This window comes from Vipera ursinii (assembly GCF_947247035.1).
Source record: "Vipera ursinii genome assembly, chromosome: 2".
Classification (NCBI taxonomy): Eukaryota; Metazoa; Chordata; class Lepidosauria; order Squamata; family Viperidae; genus Vipera; species Vipera ursinii.
In genome coordinates this window covers 221,750,315-221,764,947 of record NC_139513.1, presented here as the reverse complement: position 1 = coordinate 221,764,947, position 14,633 = coordinate 221,750,315, and the positions used below count along the sequence as shown (strand labels likewise).

Sequence of the window (14,633 nt, the reverse complement as noted above, 5' to 3'; positions counted from 1 at the left end):
TTTGATCACCTTCTGTGACCTTCTGACAAACAAAGTCAGTGAGGAAGCCAGATTCGGTTAACAACCAGGTTACTAGCTTATCAGGTGCAGTGATTTGCTTAACATATGTGGCAAGAAAGGTCATAAAATGGGGCAAAAGCCACTTAACAAATGTTTCACTTAACAAGGACAATCTGGGGCTCAATTGTGGTCATAAGTCGAGGACTAATTTTATTCCAGAGGATGCACTTTTGTGTTGGGAAGAGCAAAATATCTGTATATAAAAGGTATCTGAATCAAGATGAATCAATCATCTTAAAATCATGTGTTTGAAAAGAATGACAGTCTGCATCACTCTACTCAGCCAAATCAAACTAAAAGCAGACAGTTGAAGCCATTTTCCAGGGCTTTCAGGGTATCTTCATATGACAGCTTTTATACTAGTGATGTCATTCCCTTGTTTAAATAAACTAATATACCAGATTGCATATCCTAATTTGATCTTGATTCTTTTATCAGTGTTCTGGTATTAACATTACAGAAAAGGCTAGTTTAAAAAGCAGGGGAATTTCATCCAAAATGGGGGATGAGTGGAAAAGAAAAAAACAAACAATAAAACATATAATTTCACTAAATAATGTTCTGATAATGAACAAAAAGCTTACTCTGCTGAATCAAGTGACACCATGTCAGCATAAAAATTCCACCATTAAATAAAAATAAAAATCAGGAATTAAAATCAGGAAATTGTACATAAAAAGCTAACACATACACACATACAACACACACAGAAGCATTTTTAGCTTAATTTTTATGTTTAATTTCAGATGTAAAAACTTCAAACTATAGCCATTTGACATATGGAAGTTTCAAAAACGAAATTTTCAAACTACAGCTATCAGAAAATGAAAAAAAAAACAAAGTTGAAATCTTGCTAAGCAATTTATTCTTGGAACACTTAAAATGAAGTCAGATGAAAACACTAATTAACATATTCTAAGAAATCATGCTTTTCATAGAAGAACAATTATTCTTTTTAATATACAAAATTAATATAAAACTAAATATTTTCCCACTAGACATCCTTTGATAATTAATTGGCCATGAGATCTACATGCAGACAAAACCCAGAAGAAAGGTAAATAATAATGAATGAATACACAGCAGATTGAGAATGTAAGGGTAGTCTGTATACCAGGGGAAAAAAACAGCATTGTAAACCTAAAACCATTAGTTATATTGTTTGAAAGAACCAACACTATCAAAACATTAATTAAGCTTAATTAATATATGCTGTCTTAGATCCAAATGTTCATGAGTCAAATTCTCCATTTGCCTGCTGCTCCCTTTATTTTTCAGTCCCATCTCTAGTCCTGTAGTCTCTTTAGGGGTTTCTCTTCATTCTACAGAGATCTTTTCCTTTCCATGTTATGGATAGTTTACCATTTTTTAAAATGATGGGGTAAAGTAAAATAACTCTCCTGTATGTTCCCGAGTTTAATGAGGAATTCATTATTATTACCGTATATTAATAATGACAACTTGGAAATCACATACAGTATCTTTATTTCTCTATCTCTACCTCTTCTGGTCTTTATTTTTTGTTCCCAACACTTTTTCCAGACTCTATATTTCATTTTCAATCTCTTGGGTTATAATTTCATGCCCTGTTGTTTGTTGGATTTTTTTTTTTAGTGTAACATGTGAAGTAGGCAAATATGGCTTGTTCAACAAACTGTAATGGAGTTTTTCACATGCCATATTTTAAATTACCTATACTGTGGGGCTACTGTGTTTCTTCAACTGAAACAGAAGGGCTTACAAACCAATGTGTACTATGCCTGATGTGTCAGATTTTGTATTCTCCTATATTCAAATTCCTGGATGCATCTAAACTCTAAAAAAAAGTCAGGCATGGAAAAGTCACAATGAAAATAAATAATGCTTTACTGTACACAATCAGCTAAGAACATTTAGCACCTGGTATAATAAATGATCAAAGCAGTCAACATTCATTATAAGGCTTCATCAGATAGTACCTGCACCAGTAGTAGATACTAATCTCGGTTTGCTCCGGGCTCCATCTCCTTTGGTTGTATAGGCTGTCACAGTCAGGGAATAGGTTGTCTCTGGCTGTAATCCAGCTATGATCATCTCCTAAAATGATGTAATAAAAACATGGTATATTAATAATATGGAACAGAGACACTTCACAAGTTTTTCATCTTTCCATAAGTTACAATAACTTGCATTCAGTGCACAGAGCTTTCATGCTGTCTGCAGAGATGACAAGCTTTTAGGGATACCAGAAGATGAAACAAGTGAATAAGGTTTTGCATTAAGCCAGAAGAATGATGAACGTTCTGAGCAGCATGCCTTAAATATTTTTTTTATAAATGTAAGGCTAAGCACTTAAAGGGCACAATGCCACATGTTCTTACTATTTATTTTTATTACTGTAGAATGAGTGTATTTGGGCTACAAAAATAAAATCAAACTTGACACAATACTTGTCTTAGCCATTATTTACAAATCAGTCATACTGCTATCTTTACAGCAGGGGTATCTATTTTTTAAATTACAGAACCATGTTACATATAGATTGGGGTGTAAACTTAAGATGACTGCAAGTTAGCCTTGAACACTTTTATTGTAACTACTGGAGAACTGTCTGACTAATATTGTCAAAATCAGAATCTTTTGTTGCCATTTTAAGATGTTGAATATGTGACAAATGTAACATAAGCCTGAAAACTTTTTTCTGTATTAATGATGATGATGACGACAACAACAACAACCAACAATTTCCTATTCCAGTTCTTGGACTTGATAGATGGATAAAAATGCCAAATCCAGTCTAAACTCCAGGCTGACCATGAGAAAACAAAAATAATAACTCAGAATTATTTCCTAAAATTTAGATTTTAAAAAAGAAATTAATATGTGCTACTATCAACTTACCCACTCTAATTTTTGCTCTCTATAAAAACACTCTATGGTAATTTTGGTAATTTTTTGACACCAAATGTTTTCCACCCTCTAGTCCTTTGAGATGGATCAGACTGGGAAGCCATTATGTATACTAATACCCAGGGCTTTTTTTCTCATAGAACGCCCAGAACGGAGTTCCAGCACCCTTTTTGGATGGAACCTTGTAGGGTAGGCAAAGTGGGTTGTATGACACGTGTGAGTTTCGGCACCTTTATCTTTTACAAAAAAGCACTGCTAATACCAGTTTTATTGTAACAGAATCTGGCAAGTCTGACTATGCTTCTCCTCTCCCTGCTTTTATCTATAAGAAAATTAGAGGGGATTAAATCTGAGACAATTTCTCAAGTTATATTTCTGCTTTGGATTCAGATTTCATTTATCTGACTCTCTTGGTTGCAGTTCCTGTTGCTAAAGGTTATTCTCCACATGACTTGTCTTAATTTAGGAAACATATGATTCCATGCACATTTCCTTGGAATCAGCTTAACTGATCTAACAAATACAAGTAGTCCTAGACATATTACCATTATGGAGCCTGCCCATAACATTAAACAGTGCTTTAATGAAAATTCATTCTGGGACAATTTTTGAAACACAGTCCTAGATTTACTGCTTTCAAGTAAGTGTGTACACAACTTCAAATTTTAAAGGATGAGTCTAATTGTATTTACTGAGAAGGGAACACTTTAGATTTCAATCTAAAAAATTATGAAGCACAGCATGATCAAAATTCTACAGGTATTTCTCCACTTAAAATGGGTTGCTTAGCGATCATTCAAAGTTTTACCCCAAAAATGAGATTTATTATCCAGATCTGAAGATCAGATGGTTGCATCTCCTTCATGCTTACATGACCAAACTCTGGGACATCTGCAGTGTCCCATGGTCATGTGACTGTGTTTTGTGATGGTTTTCCTGAAAACTAGCACTTCCATTTTTCAGCAAAACAAAACCCGCAGTGAACCATTTTGCTTTATGATCACTGCATTCACTTAAAGATGACCACAAAAAATAATAAAACTGACCCGTTTTATGATGGTTATTTAATTTTAATTTAATTTTAATTTATTAACATTTCTATACCGCCCTTCTCCCGAAAGACTCAGGGCGGTGTACAGGGCAAGAATAAAACACAGAGTTACAAAAATTAAAAGGTAATTAAATACATGCCCATAAAAACAGTTGGTACATTAATAAAAAACCCCGATAAAATAATAATAAAACACCCCACCAATCCCCCCTCAGGCCAGGCCGGCTTGTTCGAACAGGTATGTTTTCAGATCGCGGCGAAAGGAGCGAAGATCGGGTTATGACCATATTGTAAAATAATATTAATTTAAATAATTAAATCTGTTATTCAAAATCTAAAATATCATTAAATATAATCTGAATGTTTGATTTGGGACAAGAAATTATGGGCAATACATTACATTCTATATAGTTATTCAATAGGAAATATAATAGGATTTAGTGAAACCTAACTTGTAGTTTTTAAAATATTTTAAGAGGATGAAGATTAAAAAGAATCTGAAAGTGATTATATACTAGAAACCAACTGATGATTTGTTTTACATGCTGAAACTAATTTTTGAAATGATATTTATTTATTTATAAAGGACTTGAGCTAGCAAAATTTAAGCTTTCTAAAAATTCCACTATTTTTATATGCTTAATATGAACCGCAATTCAACTGATTTGAAACAACTTGGTTCCATTACATCTCAGCCTTAAACTGTATATGCTTTTTTATGTACTTTGTGCCTGCATGTTAATTTTAATTTTCAATGCAGTATTACTCAGTTCTTCATGGCTAATCTTTCCACTAGTTTCTCCTTCTGAATATAGTAGTATGTTTATTATTACAGCCATGGGCCAACACAAAAAATTAAACATTTAAATGAAACAAAACTAAACAGAACCGAACACAAGAAGGCATAGCAATATATTACAATTAATGATGTAATCAATGGGTAACTAAAGTCTCCCTAATTTTACAGATAGTATAACAAAACCTAGCTACCTTAAAAGAAACTGAACCATACTGACCTGACAATAAAAATACATTGAGCATGGTCTAATGATGAATAAAAACACGTAATAAAATTAATTATAAAAGATTATTAAAAAGATCTAAAAATATTTGTATGTTTCTGGCGAATCCCCAGTGTATTTAACCACCTGCGCCATGATCATTGCTTTGCTTATCCTTAAGCAGCCACTGGAGATAAATACTTTCCGAACGACCAGAATACTTAATATGGGGAAGATATGGTTTTTCCAAATAGCTCTATAGAAGGAACACCTTCTGAATAGTAAAAAATGGGAGAACTATAAACTTTAGCAATTGTGTCCTTTATTAAGTAACGTATTAATGGGCAGCTGTAGAAAGATAGGTATTTGAAATTGAGTGATGAGGCATTTAGAACATACATGTGTACACAGTGGTGATAGGAGCTTTCCCTATTGTCCATTTAAAATACAGAGATTTGCAATTGGCTGTAATATGGGACACCATACATTCCACCTACCTATCTTTTTGAATAATACAAATTAGTCATGCTCTGAGGCACACAAAACATGCTTTGTAAGTGAACACATGGGAAATGCACAATGGATTCCTTTTCTCCCTAATAGTTGTATTTCTCATGCTCCAAAAAGAAGACTTTATGAAGCTTCGTAGGAAACTTCCATATGCAAATACTGAACTTCAGGTAAAGGGAATCAGTTGGTGGGATATATATACAATGCTGTCCATTCTATAACATTCAAAGGAATGTGCAAAGTTCTGAGTTGTCACACACTCAATAGCACTATTGGGACTACTGGATGAAAATATATTCACATCAACCTTTGAGAAAGACTTGATATTTTAAATAAAAAAAATCTTAATTTCAAATTTACACACAGTATATGAAGTAGTCACGTGAACTGATAATGTCAACATATGGATTTGTAATTTGGCCCTTCACTAGTTTAAATGGTAAGCAGAAAAATATTTTTGTTTTTCCTCATTTAAATTTGTTTATTATTGTGATAAATTACGGCCCAGGAATCATCTATATTTTTTAATTAAAAGTGTACATCTTCTCAACATCTGAAGAGCAGTTGAAAACTGCCAAGAGTTTTTAGAAAAGAATGGAAAAATATGAACCAGAGAAGGCAGAAGAGAAACAAAGTTATTTGGAACTGCTAATTTTGTTAAAAGCTCTTTTCATGATTTACAGTCTTTTGTAAAGATCAAATTTATGCAGTTAAAAATATTTTGGAGATGAAATGGATTCTTTAGATCAGAAAATTTCAGACTCAAAAGCAAGAGTGAAAAACCATGAAAAAACAGTATCATCCAGTTTGAGAATTCTGATAAGCAACTTGCTATATATGTTGAAACAACACCGAAAGTAGATAATTGTTTTCAAAATGAATATGTTTTTAAACTTTCCTTAAAACACTGAGTGAGGTAAGTTTATATGTTTCTTTAGAGCAGGGGTGTCAAACTCAATTTCATTGAGGGCCACATCAGCATTGCGGTTGTCCTCAAGGGGCCGGGTGGGTGTGGCCAGGGTGGGCGTGGCCTACTGGGTGGGTGTGGCTAGAGTGCGTATGGCCTACTGGGTGGGCGTGGCCAGCTCTACATCATTCGCATTAAAGGTGCCTATGGGGGCCTGGGCAGGAGTGGGACAGATCTGAGGGTCTCTGGCAGAAGGAGGGTCTCTGGGCCAGGGCCAAGGCAGTGGGGGGCCGTTCCCTCACTGTTTCCAGGATGGCTTCGCGGGCCGCATGAAACCACTTCGCGGGCCGGATCCGGCCCCCGGGCCTTGTGTTTGACATGTCTGCTTTAGAGGATAAGAGATAAATGCAATCTTTTCACTAGAACTAAAATACAAGCTGGAAATTGTGTTTGCTCATTGTACTGGTTTTTATTTTCATCCAGTAACTCATGATTATCATATGATAATCTGACTTTTAGATTTATCATTGGGTACATGTTTTTGGACAAGAGCACCATTAAGGAAGGAACTCTTTAAATACTGATGAAAATATCTGTTTAACAATATGGTAAAAAGCTCAGGTTTAAAAATGCTGACCCTGAGCCAGTACCAATGTATATTTTCAGAAAAATGCATTTCAAATACATATTTAACTTGGCATTTCATCAACTGAAATGAAATGATTAGGGACTAAAAGAAAAAGTCTGTTTGATAGCAAATACATAAAACAGCGAGCCTGAGGAAAGCAAATGAAAATGATAACCGCTTTCTTTAAAAAAAATATATTTTGGATACACTGCAAGATCAAGTGAGGCAATTATATAAATTTAACAAAACTTAAAAAGCAAAAGCATTGCATTAAATCAAAACAAAGTTGTGTGAAAAGTATTAATCCATGCATATGTGCAAGCAACCAAAAATTAAACATTAAAACCATCATACTTTGGAGGGGGGGGGAAGGCAATCAATTTTACTCACATGTTCAGTAGTATCATCATATTCCCACTGATTGAGAGTAAAGAATGTTGGGAAGAAAAACAAAAGAAATGAGGAGATATTTGTACGCTATTGAAGCATCTTTATCCTTCTCAGGATAACTATATATGAAAACTAACTAGTAAAATCAGTCTGAATTTAGAAAAAAAAATAACTATGAATTTCGGTTTCTGTTTTGATGGTACATGAATAGTGGATGATATTTCTGAAAAAAAACATACATCCTAGTTTGAAGTGTTTTTAGTTTACAGCAATGCTTTATGACAGCATTAGTTCAAACTGTTGAGATATAATGAAAGGCTACATTTTAGTTAATCATATGCTACTAAGCCATGTTCATTTCTATTTTACCCTGTCAAATTTAATTCAGCGCACCTGTTTAGATTAATAGAGGCAATTTATATGTACTTGATACTTCATACCAATAATGGAACCATATGACCAACAGCACACTCTGCTCCTTCTATAATTAAAGAAAAAAGAAAAAAAAGAATTTGAACTAGAGCCATAAAGGGCTGCATATTTTCCAAGTGGGAAAAATCTGTTTAAAGAACAGAGGTACAATATAATCATATTGTTCTCTTTCTAATCCCTGGAGATTCACAATGATCCAAAAGCATTAACAAGTTGTTCTAAATGTGCTAAAACATTGATATGAATAAGACTTTCAAATATGTTAACTTTTAATACAGGAATTGGAAGGCATTAAATCATTACATGAAAAAATGGTACTGTTTTCAGTAAAGTAATTTTATTGAATTGGAGTTTAAAATATTACAAATGCCATAAAGTTGTTCTATTTAAACAATTTAGTTCAACTCTAATTCTTTTTTGGTTATAATATATGATGGTTACATATTGCTACATTTCAAAACAGCAACCATTTCAAAAACAACCATGAATGAAAAAAGCTTTTAATACTTCATGGCTTACGATACTATCAGAATGATTTCAGGCTCCAAAGCTCATAAAATATATGTAATTAAAAATCTGTATTTTTAAAGCTTATTTAATATGGACAAATTTTCATTATTGTAAAATAGGTTCTCTATGATTTTTTATATTCTGTAAGAAAGAATGCAATGTTGTTTCAGTTTATCGATATATCATCCTAGGCTTTTCTTTAAAAAAAACAAAGCATCTCATATACTATTAGATCAACTACTATTCATTTGAGGCACAGTTCTATTTATTTTAAATATATCACTGAGTTCTACTATATTATTTTCAAACCCTAGCTCACTTGCATATATTACATATCATCCAACAAAATTGATGTAATTCAATGCTGAAATTTAACTGTGCAATAAACTTCATTTATATATTAATATAATTTAAAATACTTAACTTTACCTGGATCATATGCATTGAGATAAAAATATAAACACAGAGCAGAATCTATGCCCAAATCAAAATGAACTAAAAAGTGATTATTGTTCCAGTGCATAGGAAGAATGCATTAAATATGAAATAATCTCATTCTACTAATATACTGTATAGTTTAGCAAGTACTGTATATAACAGTGATGGCGAAACATTTAGAGACCAAGTGCCCAAACTGCAACCCAAACCCCACTTATTTATTTTTGGGTGGCCGTGATCACTGGGTGGGTGTGGCTGCAGTGGTCATGGCAGACTGGGTGGGCATGCCTGGGGTGGGCGTGGCCGGGGTGAGCATGGCCACCTAGATGTTGCTCGTGGGGAGGGACGCCTGTGGGGAATGGGAATGTTTGGGGGAGATCCAGGGGGTTTCTGGCAGGTGGGATGGTGAGCAGGAGGCTTGTCCTGCGGGGTGAGGCGAGGCAAGGCAGGGGCAAGGCAAGGGTGCCATTGCTGCAGGGCAAGGCAAGGCAAGGCAGGGACTACGGCAGCTGTTGCCTGACACCATCAGCCCCCGCACACAGCGAGCGCAAATGGGCCAACTGCGTCTGTCAGTAGCCACAACCTGCTCTTGCACTCTGAGGCTTTGCTGGGCCAGCCCTCCAGCAGCAGGCGGAGTAGGGGAGGGGAGATCTGGTATACCAGTTCCTTACCTCCGCCCGGCTTGTTCTGCGGCCTCATGGCAGCGGCATTGGGTGTGATGCACAAGACAGCGGATGGTCAGTTTTGGCGCAACGCGGCTGTTTGCCAGTGCTTGCAGCTATTTGCTGCCTCACGCATCGCACCCAATGCCGCTGCCATGAGGCTGCGGAACAGGCCGGGCAGAGGTAAAGAACCAGTATACTGGTTTCTTACTGCTGCCTAGCTTGTTCCATGACCTCATGGCAGCGGCATTGGGCAGGAGGCGGAAAATGGGCGGTTTCGGCATAATGCGGCTGTTTGCCGGCTTGCGTATTGTGTCCAATGCCACTGCAATATGGCTCGGCCAAAAGCAGCCGTGGAACAAGTGGGGCAGCTTCCCCCCTCAACTGTCCATTCAGCTACAGCTTTGGTGCTCTCTAGGCAGAGCTGCGAAGTTCTCTTCTCTAACAGAGAAGAGAACTTTGCAGTTCTGCCTACAGAGCCACCAAAGCAGCAGGTGGAGTGCCAGAGGCTCAGGAAGGGAGGGTGCTGAACTGGGCAGTCGGGCCATTGGCAAGAGCAATGTGGTTGAGCAGAAAGCGGCCTCAGAACAAGCAGGGCATGTAAGGAAAGAAATCCTCGCTCCCCCAGAAATTGCCTTTCTTTCCTTACCTGACTTTCAGCACTGTGCCGCTTCTCCTTTGCGATCCGCTCAAGGAAACAAAGTTTTTTTTTGGGAAAAAAGGTCAATCAATCAACTTCCAACTTCGTGATCTTTCATGAGAAGTTGGAATTGATTGATTGACCTTTCCCCCCCCGAAAAAAAAACTTCCTTGCATGTGGTGGCAGATCGTAAAGGAGAAACAGCACGGGGCTGGGCGTCAGGTAAGGAAAAAAAGGCAATTTCTTGGGGGAGTGAGGATTTCTTTTCTTACCTGCCCCACTTGTCCTGAGGCCACTTTCCACTCAACCATGTTGCTTTTGCCAATGGCCCGACCGCCCACTTCAGCACCCTCACCCCGAGCCTCCAGCGCTCCACCTGCTCTTTGGTTGGCCTGCCAGTCCCCACCTCAATGCCCTGCCCACCGCCACCTAGCACGGCTGCCCTGGGGCTGTAGGGGCTGTCCTGGCATGGGAAGGGCACGTGCCCCACCCTTCTTGAGATCTTATGAGACGTTAGAAAGTCTGATGATTCTTTTATTTACCGATAGTTCCACAAATATGCGGAGAAGGCTGAGAAGCGAATGGAGAAACGGAATGCAGCTGAAAAAAACTTGGGGGAAGGCAAGAGCATCTGGGCGGGCGTGGCAACCTTACCCTGCATGACTTTGGCAGGTGTCTGGTAGGGGGAGGAAATTAACTGGTCTACCACCATGCTAGCGCCGCAATGTTGCTTCTCTACCCCATGCACAGGCCCCACTCCACCCCTCGCATGGAGTACCCTGCTTCTGCCACTTCCTCCCACCTCCATGCAGCACTTTCTTTCCAGCTCCGATGTGTCACTTCCTCCACCATTGTGTGGGACTAAAAATAAAAGTTCAATCAATCAATTCCAACTTTGCGAGATCATTTTTTCCCCTGCAAGAAGTTGAAATTGATTAATTGATTGAACTTTTTTTTTTGCACATAGTGGCGGAGGCATAAACTGAAAATGTTTTATAAAACCCAGCTTTAAAAGCTGTTTGCCTGGGGAGATTTTGATGCAGGTTGCTCATGGACGGGACTGAAGGCCTAGGACTGGGGCGACGGCGTGGGTGCCCACAGAGAGGGCTCTGCTTGCCACCTGTGGCATGCGTGCCATAGGTTCACCACCACAGGTATATAATATGACACTGCCCAGATAACAGCAAACATCTACTGTGGAAGAACGAGAGAGCTTCCACTCTGCACTATGACAAAGACATACTTTGATTTAAAAATAGCATATGTTTCAGGTATGTTTTCCCTTCCATTACAACAACATATCCATGTCTAGAAATAATATTTATACACAGAATAGCATGGTAGCTTGATTATCTTGTTATAGATTGAAGCATTCAGAATTCTTTTAGCAATGATGTACTAAAATAGAAAGAAAACATTTAAGCTATTAATAAAAAAAGAAAAGGCTATTGTATGAATACCTTGCCTTTCTTAGCTAAAGAAACTGAATATAATTCATTACCTGTGCATCAGCCAACATGATATCCTTCAGCATAGGTTGGCCCCTAGGCTCTCCATTTTCCATCTTCACATAATGCACCTGGTAGCCTCGGATTTGGCCATGCTGCTTATTGGGCACTGGAGAACGCCATGACACTTTAACAGATGTAGAGTTGACAGCCTCAACCTCGACTTTGCGAGGAGGACCACTAGGAACTGGAACATATCAGTGGATAAAAGAATTACAGGCACTTGTCCCAAATAATCAGTCTTTTTTTTTCTTTTTCTTTTCTTTTTAAAAGGAGACCCCACAAGCCTTTCTTGAAGAATACAAATGAAAACACTACAAAACTGTTCTACATTTCAGTGAAAAGATCAAAAAACATGACTGATGCAAAAATGGAAGAAAAAAGAGTATTAGAGAAATAGAAAAACATGTAAAAATGTACAAAAGCCAAGGAAGATGCTTTGAAACTCAAAGCATTAAAGCACAAAGAAGTATTTTAGTAATCAAAATAATACAAAACCTAAAAGACTTTTAAAATGCATTATTATATCATTATTTCTTCAATGGGGAAAAAGGCAATAGCAGTGTGCAATTTGTCTTCAAAGTTCAAATATGAAAAACGTATTTCAAAATATTTTAAAAATTGAGAAGCATCAGTTTCCTCAAAGATACAAATACTTTATAATGTGTGCAAAGACAGAATAAAATCAGAAGATTTTTTTAAAAAGAAGAAAAAAAATCTAAAAAATATTCTCCATTTTTTTGTGTGGAGGAAAAAAATGTCATGCACATTGGGGAGAGCACTTTAAAGAGTTCTTTATGTTGTTCATAACATTTCTATTTTTTTTTTGCTTTTTGTTGTTGCTGCTTTTAAAAACACAGGAAGCAGGAAAAGGCATTTTGGATTTAAAATATCCGTTGAAATAGTTCTGGGGGAAAAAAAAGATGAGCAAGGAAGGGAAGGAATACTTAGATCATACAAAGATAGCAGATTGAGAGAAAAAGTCAAATGGATGGGGTGGAAGAAACATACCATCTTCATCTGTCCGAATAAATACAGATTCACTGTCTGGGCCAGGTCCGACATCAGTGTGGGCTGCCACAGAAATGCGATATTCAGTCCATTTTTCCAACTGTTCCAAAAGGTACTGCGTAGTATCCGGAGTAATTCCCAAAATTTCATGGGGCTTGTCATCTTCTCCATCAGTTCCAGTGTACTTGATGGAATAGGAAGTGATAATTCCATTCTGTTTTTCCACTGGAGGAGGTTGCCAACTTACCAAAATACTAGTGGAGCTGGGGCTGTTGCAACTAATGTCTTGAGGAGGAGCTGATGGCTCTAATTTCAGCAGTGGGTTAAAGGAGGATTTGAGTGAAAGGAGAGAAGTGGTTGAAGAAAAAAAAATGAACAAAAAGAAAGAAAAATAAATAATAAAGGGCAAACCAAGGAAAAATAAAAATTAAATTTAGAAATAAAGTATTTAGACAGTCTTATGAGCCTTGGCTTATTAACATGAAACAACTGAAAATGAATTAACTAAAAAGCGGAAAAGGATGTTGGGGGAAATACATGAAAACGAGCCTCAATTTATTGTTACCTACCTGTGATTAATGATTCTTCTTGAAATAAAAACATCAAACATGATACTTCTATGTATGTATATATGTATATACATGTGTAATATTGCTTATCTCATATTTACTAGTCTTTCTCTTTTTCTTTCTTTCTCTCTCTTTATCTTTTCCTCCCCATCTCTCCTTCCTCTTTTCCTTCCTTCTTTCTTTTTCTTTTCTTTCTTTCCTTTCTCTCTCTCTCCCTCCTTCCTTCCTTCCCTCCCTTCCTTCCTTCCTTCCTTCCTTCCTTCCTTCCTTCCTTCCTTCCTTCCTTCCTTCCTTCCTTCCTTCAAATTTATATACTGGCCAATCTTTCCTGCACTGTTCAATTTTGAAAAATCAACATAGAAGTACTTGTATTTTCCATTTTTCCTTTTTCTACCAGTCTGCATTTTAAATTAAAAATATATTTATTCAAACACAATTGTAGACAATAAAATGTAAAACATGCAGAATCAGAAAAGAGTTTACTAGTCTTTCTCTTTTTCTTTCTTTCTCTCTCTTTATCTTTTCCTCCCCATCTCTCCTTCCTCTTTTCCTTCCTTCCTTCTTTTTCTTTTCTTTCTTTCCTTTCTCTCTCTCTCCTTCCTTCCTTCCTCTTTCTTTCTTTCTTTCTTTCCTTCCTTCCTTTCTTTCTTTCCTTCCTTCCTTCCTTCCTTTCTTTCTTTCTTCCAATTTATCTACTGGCCAATCTTTCCTGCACTGTTCAATTTTGAAAAATCAACATAGAAGTACTTGTATTTTCCATTTTTCCTTTTTCTACCAGTCTGCATTTTAAATTAAAAATATATTTATTCAAACACAATTGTAGACAATAAAATGTAAAACATGCAGAATCAGAAAAGAGTTTTCATTTGTCTTAATCAAAGATTTACCTACCATGAAAAAGTGACATGGCTGTTGGCTTTGACTGTAACTTGTACTTACCATAAATGAAGATACGTTTAATATTTTAGTTCCTCTTGGAAAAACCTTGGCTAGCAAAGAATTGAAATCTACTAGCAATTTCATAATACATACACCACCCATTCAACCCCCACACAAGAGAAAATTACTAGAATATAAAAAGTCGCTTGGTTAAAAAGCCAAAATAATTTAACTAATATAATGCACTTAACTTAAACATTAATCCTTTCTACCCAAAAACTCAAGTGAGTATTTTAATAGATAAATTTAAACTAGAGCTTTAGTTTATTAGTGAAAATTTATTACTAAAAATTATAGGAAAGCCTTTATTAGATTACTTACATTCATTTGTATATATCACGTTAAACTTGAAACTGATTCCTGACCCCCAACTCTCAACATAATACTTATAAGTCCCATTACATTTTGTGTGGACTGTTTAATGGACAACAGCAAAGTAGAAATAGTTATTTGATGAAAATTCATTATATGGACCTGGTAAGTTTAAA

The 14,633-nt window shown here is 36.4% G+C and overlaps 1 protein-coding gene across 2 annotated transcripts in view; it reads right to left on the bottom strand.

Moving 5' to 3' along the window:
- Positions 1-14,633, bottom strand: part of PTPRD (protein tyrosine phosphatase receptor type D) — a gene marked incomplete at its 5' end in the record, with an annotated part of 318,231 nt that overhangs the window by 139,182 nt on the left and 164,416 nt on the right. For both annotated transcript variants that reach the window (XM_083352519.1, XM_083352520.1), the window contains 4 exons: positions 2,019-2,136; positions 7,437-7,463; positions 11,620-11,813; positions 12,638-12,943. In XM_083352519.1, coding sequence (XP_083208645.1) covers positions 2,019-2,136; positions 7,437-7,463; positions 11,620-11,813; positions 12,638-12,943 — 645 coding nt within the window. The remainder of the gene's footprint in view (positions 1-2,018; positions 2,137-7,436; positions 7,464-11,619; positions 11,814-12,637; positions 12,944-14,633) is intronic.